The sequence below is a fragment of the Rhinichthys klamathensis genome, unplaced genomic scaffold, assembly GCF_029890125.1.
Source record: "Rhinichthys klamathensis goyatoka isolate OS25496 unplaced genomic scaffold, OSU_Roscu_1.1 h1tg000487l_1, whole genome shotgun sequence".
NCBI classification, from domain to species: Eukaryota; Metazoa; Chordata; class Actinopteri; order Cypriniformes; family Leuciscidae; genus Rhinichthys; species Rhinichthys klamathensis.
In genome coordinates, this window is record NW_026606974.1 from 834,650 (window position 1) to 852,017 (window position 17,368).

At 37.9% G+C, this 17,368-nt stretch overlaps 1 protein-coding gene across 2 annotated transcripts; it reads left to right on the top strand.

Annotated features, from left to right (window-relative positions):
• The first annotated feature begins 746 nt into the window (after positions 1-746).
• On the top strand, positions 747-17,136 carry mapk4 (mitogen-activated protein kinase 4). 2 transcript variants are annotated; one of them, XM_056237471.1, is made up of 7 exons: positions 747-1,170; positions 3,475-3,524; positions 3,949-4,529; positions 10,864-11,008; positions 11,832-11,993; positions 12,087-12,288; positions 15,256-17,136. In XM_056237471.1, exons 3-7 carry the CDS (start codon positions 3,987-3,989, stop codon positions 16,217-16,219), a joined length of 2,016 nt encoding a protein of 671 aa, XP_056093446.1. In that variant the 5' UTR covers positions 747-1,170; positions 3,475-3,524; positions 3,949-3,986; the 3' UTR covers positions 16,220-17,136. The 2 variants fall into 2 exon arrangements, with proteins under 2 accessions (XP_056093446.1, XP_056093445.1); XM_056237470.1 differs by having other exon boundaries at positions 747-1,011.
• The last annotated feature ends 232 nt before the right edge of the window (positions 17,137-17,368 follow it).

The window sequence follows — 17,368 nt, forward strand, 5'->3', positions numbered from 1 at the left end:
CATCTTACGCTGCTACATTTGTGTCTATACACTCCCCGAGCTGACTCTGCATGGTGTTTGGACAGAGGAAATGTAGACGAGCTCTTCATTTATCTTATTTCCTCCTTTCACCACTGACTCCTCAGTGCGGTAAACTGACCTCAGTCATGATGAAGCGTTTGGAGGGCAGCCAAACACTTTCTCTCCTGCCGAGGAATCCAAAGAGATACTGCATCTCAGCACTGCCGGAACCGAGGTGCTCATTTTATTTCCAGGAACTGCTGTACTTGATCTTTGGGCATTTATAAACTTTGAGTTGAAACCACAAACAGAATGAGGGCGAGAGTGTGTGCAAGTACAAAACAGAGAAGCAAAGCTCTGGGAGACCTAATATTGACATCTCCGTTCACTTTATCTAGTAAAAAAAATTAAAGAAAAGACGAGCATTGATCAGAGTGAATGGAAACATTGCTCAGTCAGTCAGACTCAGACAAAAAAGTATTTGGATCGTTCTCTGGAAATGGTGGCGTCAGTGTCGTGTTATTTTATAACAAGGGTGTGTGTGTGTGAATAGACTGATTTTTTTTTTAAACAATAATACAGCATGCAAATATTTGTATTATATATATAGGCTATATATAGCTTGTGTGTGTGTGTGTGTGTGTGTAAATGCAGTGTACAGGTCATTACCACAAAAAAAACAATCTATTTTTATAGTTAACTTTGTAAAACAATGAGTGTGTCTGTATAGTGAAGCACTTTTCATGTCAAAAACAGATGCCCTGAGTATTGACCAGTCAAGAGCATAATTTAAGCACGGGATGTGTTTGTCCTGCACAAGCGCGCAGGTGTCAGGATCACCGTCTGATGGACGGGGAGGGCGTGACGTCATCAATGGGGCACCGACGAGTTTTGCCAAAGAAAAGCTTGCAGATCCACACACAGTGGAAGAGGGACACCGGGAGGCGAACAAATGCAGTGTATCTCAAATGAACGCTCTCTCGGCGGTTTCTTCCGTTGACACTATCACGGGTAAGATCTTGTGTTATTCTCTGATAACACACACGGAAAATTCCTCACAGCAGCAGCAGCAGCAAACTGACAGACTAAAACCTCAATCTACCGGACTGCACCAGTGCCGATTCAATAACAAACTCTGAACTACGAAAACATCACTTTCCCGGTGGAAAAGTATGCTCAATTGTATTTTTTTTCCAACACAAATAGAGCAAACCCGTGGAGCAGCTGACAAAGGCAGGCGACGGTAAGAGATCCAGGAGCATCGCTGCCTTTGTAGTTTTCTCCGCGGATGGGCCGGAAGATAAGAAGATAGTGTTGTCAAAATCTGATTCTATACTCTATTTCTTAGGTTTATAGGCTCTTTTGTCACTTCTGCGTAGACGTGCGTGTGAAACTGCCCTTATTCTGTATATTACGCACGGGTTTGTGTATGTATCCGTTCAATTTCAGAACCAAACACAGGCGTTACTGTTGTCACACAAAGGCGAACGAATGCAGCGCTGCCTATTGTGTGTTCAGCTGGAGCCACAGCTTCATTTGTGCTGCATTCACGGGGTTAAGTTCTCCGTTTTTATTATATTACGTTACCACACGTTGTGCGTAAATATGAACAATGAAAATAATTCAGCGTAATAAACGTATACATTCTGGTTTAACGTTCAACAACAAATTGCATCCGCTTCCACGGTCAGCGCCATAGTCATATACATTATTTATAAAGTTTGGCTCACCCTCCAGTCTGGTCCCATTGGTTTATACTAGATTCCTCTGTGCACTCAGTAATTGTTTATTTTAATTTTTTATTATTATTCAAAAGTTTTAGCCTACACAAAAAGGAACAGCACTTTTGAGAAATCTCAATAAAAATGATCATATTACTCTAAACGTATCAATTTTCTAGAAAAATCTGTTTTACTATTCTATTCTATTCTATTCTACATGAACGGGTCAGGCAAATCATGGGTGCAACCATGTTGACATCACATGACCTGTGGTGTCACGCTATTGATGAGTTACTACTTTTAATTATAATGTTAACTTTTTTTATCTATTACTCAAGGCACTTTACATAGCATAAACAATAAAAGTACCAATGTCCATTAAATGGATGTGTGTAGTGTGAAATGCTGTTTGAGAAAAAACAAACAAAACAACAGATAAACAGCTTCATTGTGGAGTAGCTTCAGTTGGTTACAAAAAAACAACTTGATGAATTCAGGCCTATATGTGCCAGTATAGAGTCCAAAACCACTGGTAGCATAGAATGCAGAAAGGAAATTCCTATTCTTTTTCTCTATAGAGGAATTGATTTTTGTTGATAACTTATAATATAAACTTATAATATAGACCTACTGTGAGCTAAAAGGTTTTTAATCAATGTGTTTTTCTTTTTTTGAAACTGTCAGCATTATTTCAACTTATTTTTTTAAATCGTGTTCAACAGCAGAATTACTGGTGTAACACTACCCATGATCTCCACCAATCAGAAAACAAAACAAGCAACAACAACAAAAAAATCACCAAAATATATATTTTGTGCCCACCTATTCTCCCATGCCCCATGTTTCTCCATCAGTTTTATTTCGATTGTCATTCACAAAGCTTCATTGGATTTTAGTTCTTTCCCTCATTTAAGCCGTTAAGTACACACTCTGTACCTTTTGTCTTTTTGTCCGATTTACAAATACTTTTTGCTACATATCAAAGTGTGTAATGTTTTGATTCACCTTGTTGCTGGTTGGTTTGGTTCATGACTTGTTACATTTTAACAAGGTTTTTTGAATAAGTGAATGTGAAAAGTACTTTCAGAACCAAAGCAGCTGAAAAGTGAACGGACACTGCTGCACTCCATTGAGGTGAATAAGAGCCAGCTAAATGTAAACAAGAACTTACTGAGTTCACCTTTACGAATTCGGAAAACAAGAAATAGTATTGTAGTAATAGCAGACTATTAAAGGGATAGTTCTCAGAAAAATGAAAATTCTGTCATCATTTACTCAACCTCAAGTTGTTCCAAACCTGTCTTAAACACAAAAGAAGATATTTTGAAGAATGTCGGTAACCAAACAGTTAATGTAGCCCACTGACTTCCATAGTTTGGAGAAAAAAAAAATACTATAGAAGTCAATGGCGCTCATCAACTGTTTGGTTACTGACATTCTTCAAAATATATTCTTTTGTGTTCAGCAGAAGAACGAAATTCATACATATTTGGAACAACTTGAGGGTGAGTAAATGATGACAGAATTATCATTTTTGGGTGAACTATCCCTTTAAGTCTGGAATAACATTGGATGCTTTCTTGCTCATTATTTATATAATAATTTAGGAAACCACTAAGCTGAAATATTATAAACTAAAATTTGGTCATACTTCTAAAACATACTTGTCCATATGTTTATTGTAATTGTGATCAGTATCTACTGTAATTATATGTCTGCTCTCTCTCTCTTTCTTTCTTTTTCTCCACTGAAGGGAATGCATGAGGAGCATGGAGGGTACAGGACGGCCTGGAGCCCGAGACGGCAAGTGAAAGCTCTTAGATTATGGATGAAACTCACCCACGATGCTGCTGCTAATGTTAAAGTCAAACATCACAGAGAACCTCAAACTCCAGCGCAGGGGTGTAATTCAGTTTGAATCTAACATGGAGTGTTTTTGGGGTAGAGATGAATCCTGGGAGACTGCATTTCAGAGTGTTTGCTGTGTGCAGCAGGCACTGGCTGACTGTGGGATGTTGCTATGGAAACACTTGCCCTGTACTAGGGTGTTGAGTTGTATTCCACCCAGCACTGTGCCCCCATTGCTTTGCTAGTATGCAACTGTGATTTAAGATCTCTCTCTTCAAGAAAAAGTGTTAATGTTTTCATGCAGCTGTAATTTGAGTTATAGATTGTAATAGAAATATTGCATTATTCGGTTATTTATCATTCTCCTTACTCTCTCCAGCCTCTCACAGGCAATGCCCAATTGCTCCTCTCTAAGCAATGGCCTGGCAAAATACATCCCCATTCCGATATGGCTTTGACCTGGGGGGACATTACCAGGATCTGCGTCCTCTGGGCGTGGGAGCATCGGGGCTCGTCCTCTCTGCGGTGGACAGGCGCAGCGGCCTGCGTGTGGCAGTGAAGAAGCTGGTAATGCGAGATGCCGTCAGCGTAAAACACGCTCTGAGGGAGGTGAAGATCACCCGCCGCCTTCAGCATGAGAACGTGGTCAGGGTGTATGACGTGTTGGGGCCGTCTGGTCACCCTTTACCCCGTGACCTGACCCATGTGCCGGCAATATACATTGTGCAAGAGTGTATGGAAACTGACCTGGCACGGTTACTTGAGCAAGGGCCGTTGCCAGCTGAACACGCCACCCTGCTCTTTTATCAGTTGCTTCGTGGGCTCAAGTTCATCCACTCTGCCAACGTGCTGCACCGTGACCTCAAGCCAGCGAACATCTTTATCAACACGGAGCAAATGCTGCTGAAGATCGGAGACTTCGGCCTGGCTCGCATTGTCGACCCACATTACTCGCACAAGGTAAGAGTCGCAGCAGCAGGGCACATAATGCTTCACTCACTAGAAAGACTAACTGGTATACTAGATAGGTCTTTGTTAGTAGAAATAGTACAATGGTTTCCAATAGAGATATCTGACTGAAATATTTCTTTATCAATTATCAAAAATGTATTTGTCATCAGTGTTGTAGTAGTTGGTCTATTGATAAATGGCACCATTTGGTGAGTCTCTAGAATATTCATTAGTTAAGTATCATGGATAATAACATTTTAACATTCATTTATTCAAGGAAGCATAACAGTTAGACATTTGCCAAAAACTTTGTTTAGATCGAAAATGAATAAATACTAATATATCATATATATTATGTTCTTATTATTGTCTTATTGTAGTTGAATTATCATCAAGTTATACACTCACCTAAAGGATTATTAGGAACACCATAATAATACTGTGTTTGACCCCCTTTCGCCTTCAGAACTGCCTTAATTCTACCTGGCATTGATTCAACAAGGTACTGAAAGCATTCTTTAGAAATGTTGGCCCATATTGATAGGATAGCATCTTGCAGTTGATGGAGATTTGTGGGATGCACATCCAGGGCACAAAGCTCCCGTTCCACCACATCCCAAAGATGCTCTATTAGGTTGAGATCTGGTGACTGTGGGGGCCATTTTAGTACAGTGAACTCATTGTCATGTTCAAGAAACCAATTTGAAATGATTCGAGGTTTGTGACATGGTGCATTATCCTGCTGGAAGTAGCCATCAGAGGATGGGTACATGGTGGCCATAAAGGGATGGACATGGTCAGAAACAATTGCACTTAAACGATGCCCAATTGGCACTAAGGGGCCTAAAGTGTCCAAAGAAAACATCCCCCACACCATTACACCACCACTACCAGCCTGCACAGTGGTCACAAGGCATGATGGATCCATGTTCTCATTCTGTTTACGCCAAATTCTGACTCTACCATCTGAGTGTCTCAACAGAAATCGAGACTCATCAGACCAGGCAACATTTTTCCAGTCTTCAACTGTCCAATTTTGGTGAGCTCTTGCAAATTGTAGCCTCTTTTTCCTATTTGTAGTGGAGATGAGTGGTACCCGGTGGGGTCTTCTGCTGTTGTAGCCCATCCGCCTCAAGGTTGTGGGTGTTGTGGCTTCACAAATGCTTTGCTCCATACCTCGGTTGTAACGAGTGGTTATTTCAGTCAAAGTTGCTCTTCTATCAGCTTGAATCAGTCGGCCCATTCTCCTCTGACCTCTAGCATCAACAAGGCATTTTCGCCCACAGGACTGCCGCATACTGGATGTTTTTCCCTTTTCACACCATTCTTTGTAAACCCTAGAAATGGTTGTGCGTGAAAATCCCAGTAACTGAGTAGATTGTGAAATACTCAGACCAGCCCGTCTGGCACCAACAACCATGCCACGCTCAAAATTACTTAAATCCCCTTTCTTTCCCATTCTGACATTCAGTTTGGAGTTCAGGAGATTGTCTTGACCAGGACCACACCCCTAAATGCATTGAAGCAATTAATGAGAAATTGAACAGGTGTTCCTAATAATCCTTTAGGTGAGTGTACATTATTCAATTAAAAAGAAATATAACAATAATAATCACATATTCATAATTAGCTCAGCAATAAGACATTGACCAAAGAATGGATTATTTGTGACCATTTTTACCTTTGCAAAAATGTAAATAATAGTAATAATAATCATTTTAAAAATAATCAATACATATGTTTTTATTGTATTTATGATCATTTATACATGATATATGATCTAAAAGCAAAAATATAACAAAAATTAAAAATCTGTTCTGCATATTGATTATTTGACATTGAAAATATGGAAATAATTTGTATTGGTCATAAAAAGACAATATTGATTCTATCAAAGCTCATCAAGATGTTAATCTAGTTTGAGGTCTTGGATTACACATGTTGAGTTTTAGTAAATGTGTATTTATATGTGTGTGTATGGCAATAATATGTTTTTTGTTCATGTACCAGGTTATTGTTTAGAGTACCAGCCAGGTAACCTAATATATATCAAAGCACTATTACAATCTGATGCGGCTACTGTGGGATGGTACCGAAGCACACAGTACTTTTTGTAAGGGTGTGGTTCACTTCATACTGAATAACTGGATATATTAGTTCATTTTTGGGAACTTTTAGATGTTAGTAGTATGTACTGTCATACTGTTAGCCTGTACTGCCTTACAAGCTTTCATTGCGGTTCACCCTGCAGTTACAGTCTGGCCTTGATTAGCAGAATCACATTTCCTATCAATTATCATGTGCTACGGGCTATTAATATGATGACATATTAATCCATTTACAGCTTTATCATCAACATAACCTCCTTAGGAACAGAAGTACTTTAGATTATCTGCTTTTAATCTTTTTGATGGGTTCTCATTGTCATAAGTCTAGGCAGCTACAAATTAAATTTAAGCAGTATCTGTTACATCTGAAGTTAAAAGCAAAAAGTTACATCTGTAAGTAATTTTAGATTCCTAAAAGTTAGTTTAGACCAGTTTTGTACATAAAATACCTATTGATGGATATAGTTTGTTAAGCCTGTATAGTTGTTTGGAGAGTTTATTGAAGCATTTTTGGGCACAGTGTTTTGTTTTATGCAGATATTATTATTATTTGATCCTGGTGACCCTACATTAACCCTATTAATATAACAACTACAGTCTGTCTAAAGTTACTTCATATTTCGGTGCATTTTACATAGGTAGATGTTTTCGGATTTTGACATTATGCCCTATTGCATTGCACAATAATTATGAACAATTACCTTGATGTTATAGGAGCTGAAAGATTAATGTGGCACTTTACTGTCTCATTGTGCTTCTGTATTATTTAGCAGAGCTCACTGTGTAACACTAGCAGACCAGGAGGACAACATGAATGGAGAGCTTTGTGTGACTGAGACAGGACACGGTGGGGTGAATGATCAGGGAAGGGGGATAGTCACAGTTTGGGATGGAAAGAACAGCTAGAATAAAAACAGCCTTACCCAGGAAATTATAGATGGACTATTCTTGCAAGAGACCTGTTTAAAATGCCATGCACTGATAGTAAAAACTCTATAAGAGCAGCATCCCTCTGCCCTCATATCGCTCAAAATATTCATTTATTATTATAAAATGTCAAAGCTGCTTTGTCTTCACTGGCTTCAAAAGTTGTACACTTTAGCCACATTTAATGCACAAACATTTAGACAAGACAATTAAAGAAAACTTGTTGCTATGTTTAACTATAAAACAATACATTTATTGTGCAAAATCAATTTAAAAGTATTCAGCCGATATTGTCTCATTAGAAATCATTAGTGGAATATGTTCTTATAGGATACCAGTGTATACACCTGCAGTGCCAGATCTTACTTCAAAAACATAAGTCAAAAATAAGAAATCCAAAATAAGCATCTAATTAGCCAATCACATGGCAGCTCAATGCATTTTAGGCATGCAAGACCATCTGCTGAAGTTCAAACTGAGCATCAGAATGGGGAAGAAAGATTATTTAAGTGACTTGAACATGGCATGGTTGTTGGTGCTGGACAGGCTGGTCTGAGTATCTCAGAAACTGCTGATCTACTGGGATTTTTACGCACAACCATTTTTAGGGTTTAAAGAGAATGATCAGAGAAAGAGAAAATATCTAGAAAGCAGCAGTTCTGTGGTTGAAAATGTCTTGTTGATATCAGAGGAAATGACCAGACTGGTTTGAGCTGAAAGAAAGGCAGGCAACAGTACCTTAAAAAACCACTTGTTACAACCGCGGTATGCAGAAAATCATCTCTGAGCACACAACACATCAAACCTTGAAGCAGATGGGCTACAGCAGCAGAAGACACACCGGGTGCCACTCCTGTTAGCTAACATCAGGAAACTGAGGCTATAATTTGCACTGGTTATACAAGGACAATAGAAGACTGGAAAAACTTTGCTTGGTCTGATGATTTTCGATTTCTTCTGCGACATTCAGGTGGTTGGGTCAGAATTTGGCGTAGACAACATGAAAGCATGGATACATCCTGCCTTGTATCAACGGTTCAGGCTGGTGGTGGTGGTGTAATGGTGTGGGGGATGTTTTCTTGGCACACTTTGTGCCCCTTAGTACCAACTGATCATCGTTTAAATGCCACAGCCTACCTGAGCATTGTTGCTGACCACGTCCTTCCCTTTATGACCACAGTGTAACATCTTCTGATGACTGCTTCCAGCAGGATAACGCGCCATGTCACAAAGTCCAACTCACCTCAATTTGGTTTCTTGAACATGACAATGAGTTCACTAAACTCAAATGGCCTCTACCATCACCAGATCTCAATCTAATAAAGCATCTTTGGGATGTGATGTGACATTCACATCATGGATGTACAGCTGACAAATCTGCAGCAACTTTGTGATGCTATCATTTCCATTTGGACCAAAATCATTATAATATACTGATTTGGTGGTCAAGAAACATTCTTGTTATTATCAATTTTGTAAACAGTTGTACTACTTAATATATTTCTAAAACTTCAAAGTTGCTGATTTATTTTTCTTTGGTCATGTCTTTGGACTGCCTCCTGTGCCCCCTGTAAAATAAAGGTGCAGGTTGTATTAGTCCAAAGAATCATTAGTGCATCATTGTACCTCTGAGTATAGTGAGCTTGAGTGAATTAAGGGCAGTAGTTCCCTTCACCCATTCCCTGAGAGAGTGCATGCAACTCTGCCACTCAGTGCTGAGAGCGTCTGTTCCCCTCTCAGCATGGAGGGAACATTCAGTTCCCAAATCTAGAGGATCACATATAAGTGGACTATGGATTCACAGCAGCATCTGGATCCACATATGCTAGCAGTGCAGGCAGGGGACTGATAGGGCTCCAGATGGTTATACTCACTCAATACAACATGAAGAATAAAGATGATGTGGACACTGAACTTCATCTATAATTTAAATAAGGAACCAATGGGCCCGATTTTTGTGTTCTGTAGCTCATTTGTGATGGCTTGACCAGCGTAAGCAGCAATTTATAATAATTAAATAAGTAAAATAAGTCCATAGATAATGAGATGTATAAAAAGCTATATTAAATTCCTTAATCTTATTTCATGAATTTGAGACAGATTTGATTGTTTTGGAAACTTGATAAATAAATAAATCAATCCACAAGTGTCTTTAGATAAATTTAAAGCTTTCATGGAGATATTAGGATTATTAGGATATATATAGGATTTTTGTGATATTTTTTTATATAAATATAATAAATAAATAAAATATTGAATCCAATAATAATCGAATAAAATTTATCCTAAAAATATTGATCCTATTTGTGGATTTTTGTCCAGTGAAAAAGTTGGCAGCAGAAAACATCTTAAATGTCGAGTCTGTCTCTGTGTGTAAGTTGAACTGACAATTCTTGACAGCTCGAAATCAGCATTACCGACATTTGTTGGTCAAAATGCCTGATTCCTGACATTTTGTCCTCACTTGCTTGTGATCATCAACAGTTTCAATGGTCTCAGTGAATCAGCTCCAGTGAGAAGACAAAGGCCCTCTGTTTAAACAGGATATGTAAAAATCATTCTCGTTTGTGTCACCATCACCCTTCAGATGCACCCTACTGAGGCTGCCTGCTAAAATCCCACAAATAATTCATCACCTGAGTCCTGGGGGAGAGTGGGAGGTGAGAAAGAAAAGGAAAGGATGAAGGAAGGCAGGAAGGAAGGATGAGCTGATGGAGATTTATTGGGAGTCATGGGGTTACTGTATATCAGCTGATTCTCATCAGACTTCATACAGATGCTGAGTCACATGGCATTTTTTACTTTTATTTTATACTACACAATCACTACAGTTTGGTATAAGATTAATACTTTTATTTAGTAAAGAAGCATTAAAGACATTTATAATGTTACAAAATATTTCTATTTCAAATAAATGCTGCTCTTTTGGGCTTTCTATTTATAAAATAATCCTGAAAAAAGTGTATCACGGTTTTCACAAAAATATAAAGCTGCCAACTGTTCTCAATATTGACGATAATAAGAAATGTTTCTGAGCACCAAATCAGCATATTAGTATGATTTCTGAAAGATTGTGTAAACATTTTGTGTAAAAATTGAAATAATATTTTACAATATTAATGTTGTTACTGTATTTTTGACATTTAAATAGGTTTATTTAAATAGGTGTACAAATTCAGACAGACTTCTTTTTCAGCTTTTCAACCTTCAAAACGACAATACAAAAAAGACAATTATCATGTGAAGTACACCTTTTAATTGTTGTGCATACGGTGTGTGTGTATGTAAATTTTTTCTTTGCCACGCAGGGATACCTGTCAGAGGGAATGGTCACTAAATGGTACCGTTCACCTAGACTGCTGCTGTCCCCAAATAACTACACTAAAGCAATCGACATGTGGGCCGCAGGCTGCATTCTGGCTGAGATGCTCACAGGACGCATGCTGTTCGCAGGTAAGACTAGAAGAGCCCTCAGTAATGAGCAAGGGGCCGCCATTAGTGTTTCTGTTGCTCTATTGGTTTTTTTTATAGATCTTGCAGTTCACTGGAGACACAAGAACATCAATCTTCATTATCCGGACTCGGTCTTAGAGCGTCCTCTTGTGGCTGTACGTGGCAAAGTAAAAATAAATGTTTAGACCACCTGACATATCAATCGATTTCTATTTCTATCATTTTCATTTCACTGTACTACATTGGCAAGATTGTAATAAATACAATATTGCAAACGTATCAATACATGCAACAAAAGCAGTGACAAGAATAGGGATTTTTTTTTATTAATGATAAAAATATGGTAAAATAAAACAATACAAATAGCAGTGACAAATAGTTATGGACTATACAAAAAAAAAAGAGTATTTAGTGTTAAACTATATTTTTATATTGGCATGATTGTTATACATTTAAGCAAATTTAACAAAACAAATAGGAATACAAAGCATCAGTTCAAAACAAAAACGGTGACCTGACAAGAAATATATTAATGATGAAAAATAAGGTACTAATAAAAAATGATTAAAATATGGTTACAGTTATACAATTGAGACTGATTAAAACATAAAGATAATTTCTTTTCTGTAAGAATTTACTCTACACAAGCTTGGTGTAACATATAGCCTAGTTCTTGTTATAAACTGTAAGATTTTTATTTATCAGTATGGGAATAGATTAGCAGTCCTAATGAGAGGATTTTTTTAAGTGCACCCTGATGTAAATAGTCCTGGTGCAGTAAGACAAAGTTACTACGCCTCTCTGTTTGTTTCTCTTCTCTAAGGTTCTCATGAGCTGGAGCAGATGCAGCTGATTTTGGACACTGTGCCTGTTATTAGAGAGGAAGACAGACAGGAACTGCTAAAGGTCATGCCCTCTTTTGTAGGTCAAGGGTGGGAGGTCAAAAGGTCACTTAGAGAACTACTGCCAGAAGTGGAGGACAAAGGTAAGCGGAGCATATATACAGTATATATATATTATATTAAATATGTGATGCTGTGATGCATCAACAGTTTCAGTCACTGAATCTACATTTCAGGCATTGATTTCTTGGAGTGTATCCTCACCTTTAATCCCATGGACCGGCTGACAGCAGAAGCAGCTTTGTCTCATTCATACCTGCAGAGATACTCGTGTCCTCAGGATGAGCCTGTCTCCCTGCAGCCGTTCCGCATAGAGGACGAGTTAGAGGACAGTGTGGTCACTGAGCACGGCCATGCGCTCAGCTCCCACTGGGACAGGTACACCTCTCACTGTAGGCACTCTGACTTATCAACACCCAGAGCTGTGTCATTTGTTACAGTTTTCCTGGCACTCACAGTTCCACTGCTGCTGACACAGACCAACGCCCATAAACTATTGCTCTTTTATAAAGAATGTTGTTAAATCTATATTATCTAGAAAAAAAATCATTGTTTAGTTAATTTAAAGTTTCAAATAAAGTAGAATCCACACTCCAAGGTTTTATTCATGTTGTATTTCTTGCATGGACCTTAAACTAAAATCAAAAAATAATAAATATAATTAATAATAATAATATTAAATAGAGTAAATAATACATTTAGGAGTCATTTTAGGTGTAGTATGCTGACTGAAAACAAGACTATGTGACCATGGAAAGAAATTAATCAAGACTTTACTGATTTTATAATAATGAGAACGAAAACACATATGTTGTGTGACAGTATATTGGATCTGTGCATATGCTCTTAAAGTGACATCAGCCTAATAAACCTGCTGATGTCTTTCATGTTAATCAAATAACAAAAAACAAATCAGGTGCTGCTCTTGACTGAAGAACTTTTGTAACTTTAATTACAAGAATTAATCTGTATTTAATTTTTATAATAAAGACTATCCAGTGTTATTTTACATTTGATTACTTTATTTAATTTCTGTATATTTCTTACCCACTTGAAACACTTGTTCATTTAGCAGTGTTCATTTCATTTGTTTCTCTATTCTAATGTATTTATTTGTGCTATCGTTTGCAATTTGTTTATTTGTTCTTATAATATCACTGACTGTTTACTTGTCTTTTTTTGTAAATTTAGATCAGAGTTCCAAATAAAGCCATCCTGTGCTGTATGTAATCTATATGGGACAAATTACCCAAATTATCAAAAAAACTATGAGATAATAATAAAAATGTCTAGTTTCCACCATGGTATCGATTATCATATAACATCGTATCAAAGTTAGAAATTCCAGTTTCGTTACAACACTAGTTGCTTCTAGGCAACACATATATTTCGCATAACAAATACAAATATTAAAAAATTAGATGAAATATTTTATACAAATGTTTTGAAGGTCTCTTTCTGAAAACAGTCTTTCTTTTCCTACAAACTATGTACAGTACAAAGCCAGAAAAATATTTTAATATGACTTCCAGGACATAGTATGACCGAGATAAAGCTTTTATTGGTTTGTTGCAACTTTATTATTAGGCAGTTTACCATCTTATATGCAACATGTCTTTGCAAAGCAAATAAATGGGTTTGTTACCCTACGGGTGCATCAGGCAATAACGGTTTGCCAGAAAGAAACATTATTTTAACAATAGTAAGTAGCAAACAAAAGCAGTTTGAACCCAGTTGGACCCAATAAAGTGCAGTGCAGTACTTGTGGTACTAGAGCATAATGAAACTGAGAAAAAAAACTAACTCCAGTTTTGAAAGAGCCAATTAAAGTCTTAAGTCGTACTTTGATACTCTTTAATGATAGAAGTTTGATTGTTAAAAGTTTGTGGGGACATGCGCTGGAAGAGTGAAAACAAGGGTCATGTAAAAGCCAATTTACACAGATGGGCACTGAAATGCCCAGAGGACCTTCCAGTGATGTAGAATGCTGTTAAAATATAGAAACTCATTAAACCCCTGCATAATTAAATCTCATAGCGGACTCTGTGACAGCTTAATAAGAATGTCATTGTTGGCACCATATCCATATGGGCACATCTGAAACAAAGTCTTCCTTTACTGATCAGAACCAACAGTGAGAGGTGAAAAAGCTTGTTAGCTTAGACCAAAGAACAGGAATGAACTTTTGAAACGTCATATCAAATATTAGCATTTCTTATAGTTATGAATGTTGAAAACGGTTGTGCTGCTTACTTTCAATATTTATTTTTAAAAAAGCCATTTAGGTTTTTGCTGTCACTTTTGATCAATTGAATGCATCCTTACTGAATAAAAGTATTTATTTCTTCTCTTACAGACCCTACATTTTTTAACATTACTGTATACTACTGTGTAATGTTGATCCAAGTAAAAAACAAATAAACTATAAAACAATTTGCTGGTTGCTCGATGTCTTACCCTATACACTTTCAAGTTCATTAAAGGATTAGTTCACTTTAAAAAAAACTTTTGCTGATAATTTACTCACCCCCATGTCATCCAAGATGTCCATGTCTTTCTTTCTTCAGTCGAAAAGAAATTAATGTTTTTGATGAAATGATTCCAGGATTTTTCTCCATATAATGCACTTTGCTGGGCACCAAACGGTTCAAGGTCTAAATGACCGTTTCAGTGCAGCTTCAAAGGGCTTTAAACGATACCAGACGATGAATAAGGGTCTTATCTAGAGAAACGATCTGTCATTTCAAAAATAAATAAAAAAGTTAAATTTTTATAGGCACAAATGCTCGCCTTGCGAACTCTCCTGTTCGAATTCGTTCATTTTGATGAACGAGTCAATGACTCGAAAAAAGATTCGTTCATTTTGATGAACGAGTTCGAACAGGAGAGTTCGCAAGGCGAGCATTTGTGCCTATAAAAATTTAACTTTTTTATTTATTTTTGAAATGACAGATCGTTTCTCTAGATAAGACCCTTATTCATCGTCTGGTATCGTTTAAAGCCCTTTGAAGCTGCACTGAAACGGTCATTTAGACCTTGAACCGTTTGGCTACCATTGAAGTCCATTATATGGAGAAAAATCCTGGAATGTTTTCATCAAAAACATTAATTTCTTTTCGACTGAAGAAAGAAAGACATGGACATCTTGGATGACATGGGGGTGAGTAAATTATCAGCAAAAGTTTTTTTTAAAGTGAACTAATCCTTTAATGTAATTTTAAGAAATTGTAGGAAAAGAGATGCAGGTGTTTTTAACCTAAATTGCTAATATGCACTTCTTTATACTTTGACACTGTGTACGAAATGTTCATATGTATGCTAAAACTGTGTATACACTTTTTCCAGGTATGATGGGAGTCTGTCGTCAGACGTTTATTGGCGGCCGCAGGAGCAGTGTGGGTGCATGCAGAGCGTCTCAGAGCTGGGAGAGGCAGAAGACGACGAAGTTCAAAGAGATCCACGAGCGAGCTCGGCGGCCCACATCGAGGAGGCTCAGGTTGACCCTCGCAAATACTCCCACAGCAGCTCCGCAGAGCGCTTCCTGGAGCAGTCCCACTCATCTCTGGAGCGGGTCTGCGGACAATTCACAGAGCTGGACTGCGGCCACTCCTGCGATTACAAGGTGGGCTCTCCGTCCTACCTGGATAAGATCGCGTGGCGAGAAGGGAAGCCGCAGCACTACTCTGAACCCAAGCTAATACTGGACCTGTCTCACTGGAGGCATAACAGCATGTCTGCTCCAAGAGGGGGCAGCGTGGAGAAGCTTCTTGCCGAGCCTGGAGATCTGTTTCAGGAGATCTCGCGCTGGGTGGAGAGCACACAGTCTGGACTACACTCGCCCGGTTCACCTCAAGAACCTCTCACCTCCCCGTGTTCCCCCCCTCAACCGCTGTCTCCTACGATGCTGTCTCATTCTCACACGCAAATCCCAGCACCTTTGCAACTGTCCAGCCCTCACCAGCTCCTTGAGGACAGGAGTCCTACCCCATTCTTCTCCGCTCCTCCATCTCTGCTGCCCTCATCTCCTTCCTCTCCTCATCATGGTTCATCTGATTATCCGTCTTCCTCCATTTGTGAAATCGATGAAGAGCCCTCGCAGATGGATCCTTCCGGAGAGGAACATTTTGACCTAGATGTGTTTATCTCTCAGGCTCTGAGGCTTTGTAGTCAGAGCGAGGCACTGTCGGAAAACTCGGATGCTCCCAAACCAGGCAATGTTAGCCACGTTCATAATATCTCCGATCACAGAACACAAACTCCAACCCCTGAGATTGTCAAGGCTCACGGGTGTCATAAAGAGCACTGGTAGAAGAGATCTGTTACTTCTTATTTAATCATTTTAAAGATGTTTGATTAGTGCAGCTTATTTAAGATGACATGAATGAATGTGAACACTGAGGACCTTTTGAGGACCAGAAGATTTTTGAGAATGTTGTTTTATTACCTGAAGCTGAAATTCTGTATTCCACCAAAAATCCAAAGTATTTACCTTTAGGAAGAGGATCACCTGGCAAAAACATCTGAGATTTCAGATATTAGTTGAATGGAGCCCTGAGGGCACATGGTGATGTGAACATTATTTGTTCCCCCAAGAAACTGTTCAATCTCTCTCTCTCTCTCAAGAAATGTTGTTTTTGCGAGAGACATCCGTGTACTCTCGTATTTGATTTCACACACTTCAATTAAACTAAACTATTACATCTTGTTGAACATTTGAAAACTAATTTTGTTTGACAAGTTTTGCAAGTTTCTTGGGAAATGAAAGGAAAATGCTAAAAGTATTTTTCCCCCTTTCAACTAATTTCCCCCCATAACTTTTATCTCTTTAGGCCTCTGTATATTTGTTACTAAAATGTTTTATTGAATGTTACTAAAAACATTGTGCAAGAGTGAATGATTTGTCTGTTAATTCTGTTTAGCACAAACTTAGGTCAGCATAATTTTAATAAGAACTTAAATTATTAAGTGTGTAATCGAAGTAATTTTTTAACTAATTTACCTAAAAAATGGCACTTTTGATATAAAAAGTTTCACTCACAATGAAATAAAGACGTAATTTCAATGGCCTTGAAAAATGTTTAATTCTACAGAAGGCATCCCCTGTTATTGCCCAACATGTCTAGACAAAGACTATATATGCCAAGACGGTTTACATATATTACACTGAATGGGAGAAACTGCTACACATAATATGGTGGAACAAGTAGTTCTAAATAAAAGAGCCAATAACCAATTGGTAAAGTCACTGCATCACTGCGACAGCACATGCACATTGGCTGGACCAACTTTAAATTTTCCAATTTTCATTTAAAAAAAAAAGTAATACTATCTGAGGATAAGAAACAAATTTTGGGGACAGTTAATTTCAGATTGAGTTGCTGATTTGAAATATGTTTGAATGTGAATTTGGCAAGAGATTTCAGTATTTCCCCATTCAAGTAGATTGGCTGCCAAGTGA

Excerpts from the sequence above, each read along its gene's own strand:
- mapk4 (XM_056237471.1), top strand. The coding sequence starts at position 3,987 with ATGGCCTGGCAAAATACATCCCCATTCCGATATGGCTTTGACCTGGGG. Across the intron at positions 11,009-11,831 it reads AGGACGCATGCTGTTCGCAG|GTTCTCATGAGCTGGAGCAG; the intron begins GTAAGACTAGAA and ends CTCTTCTCTAAG. Across the intron at positions 12,289-15,255 it reads CTCAGCTCCCACTGGGACAG|GTATGATGGGAGTCTGTCGT; the intron begins GTACACCTCTCA and ends CACTTTTTCCAG.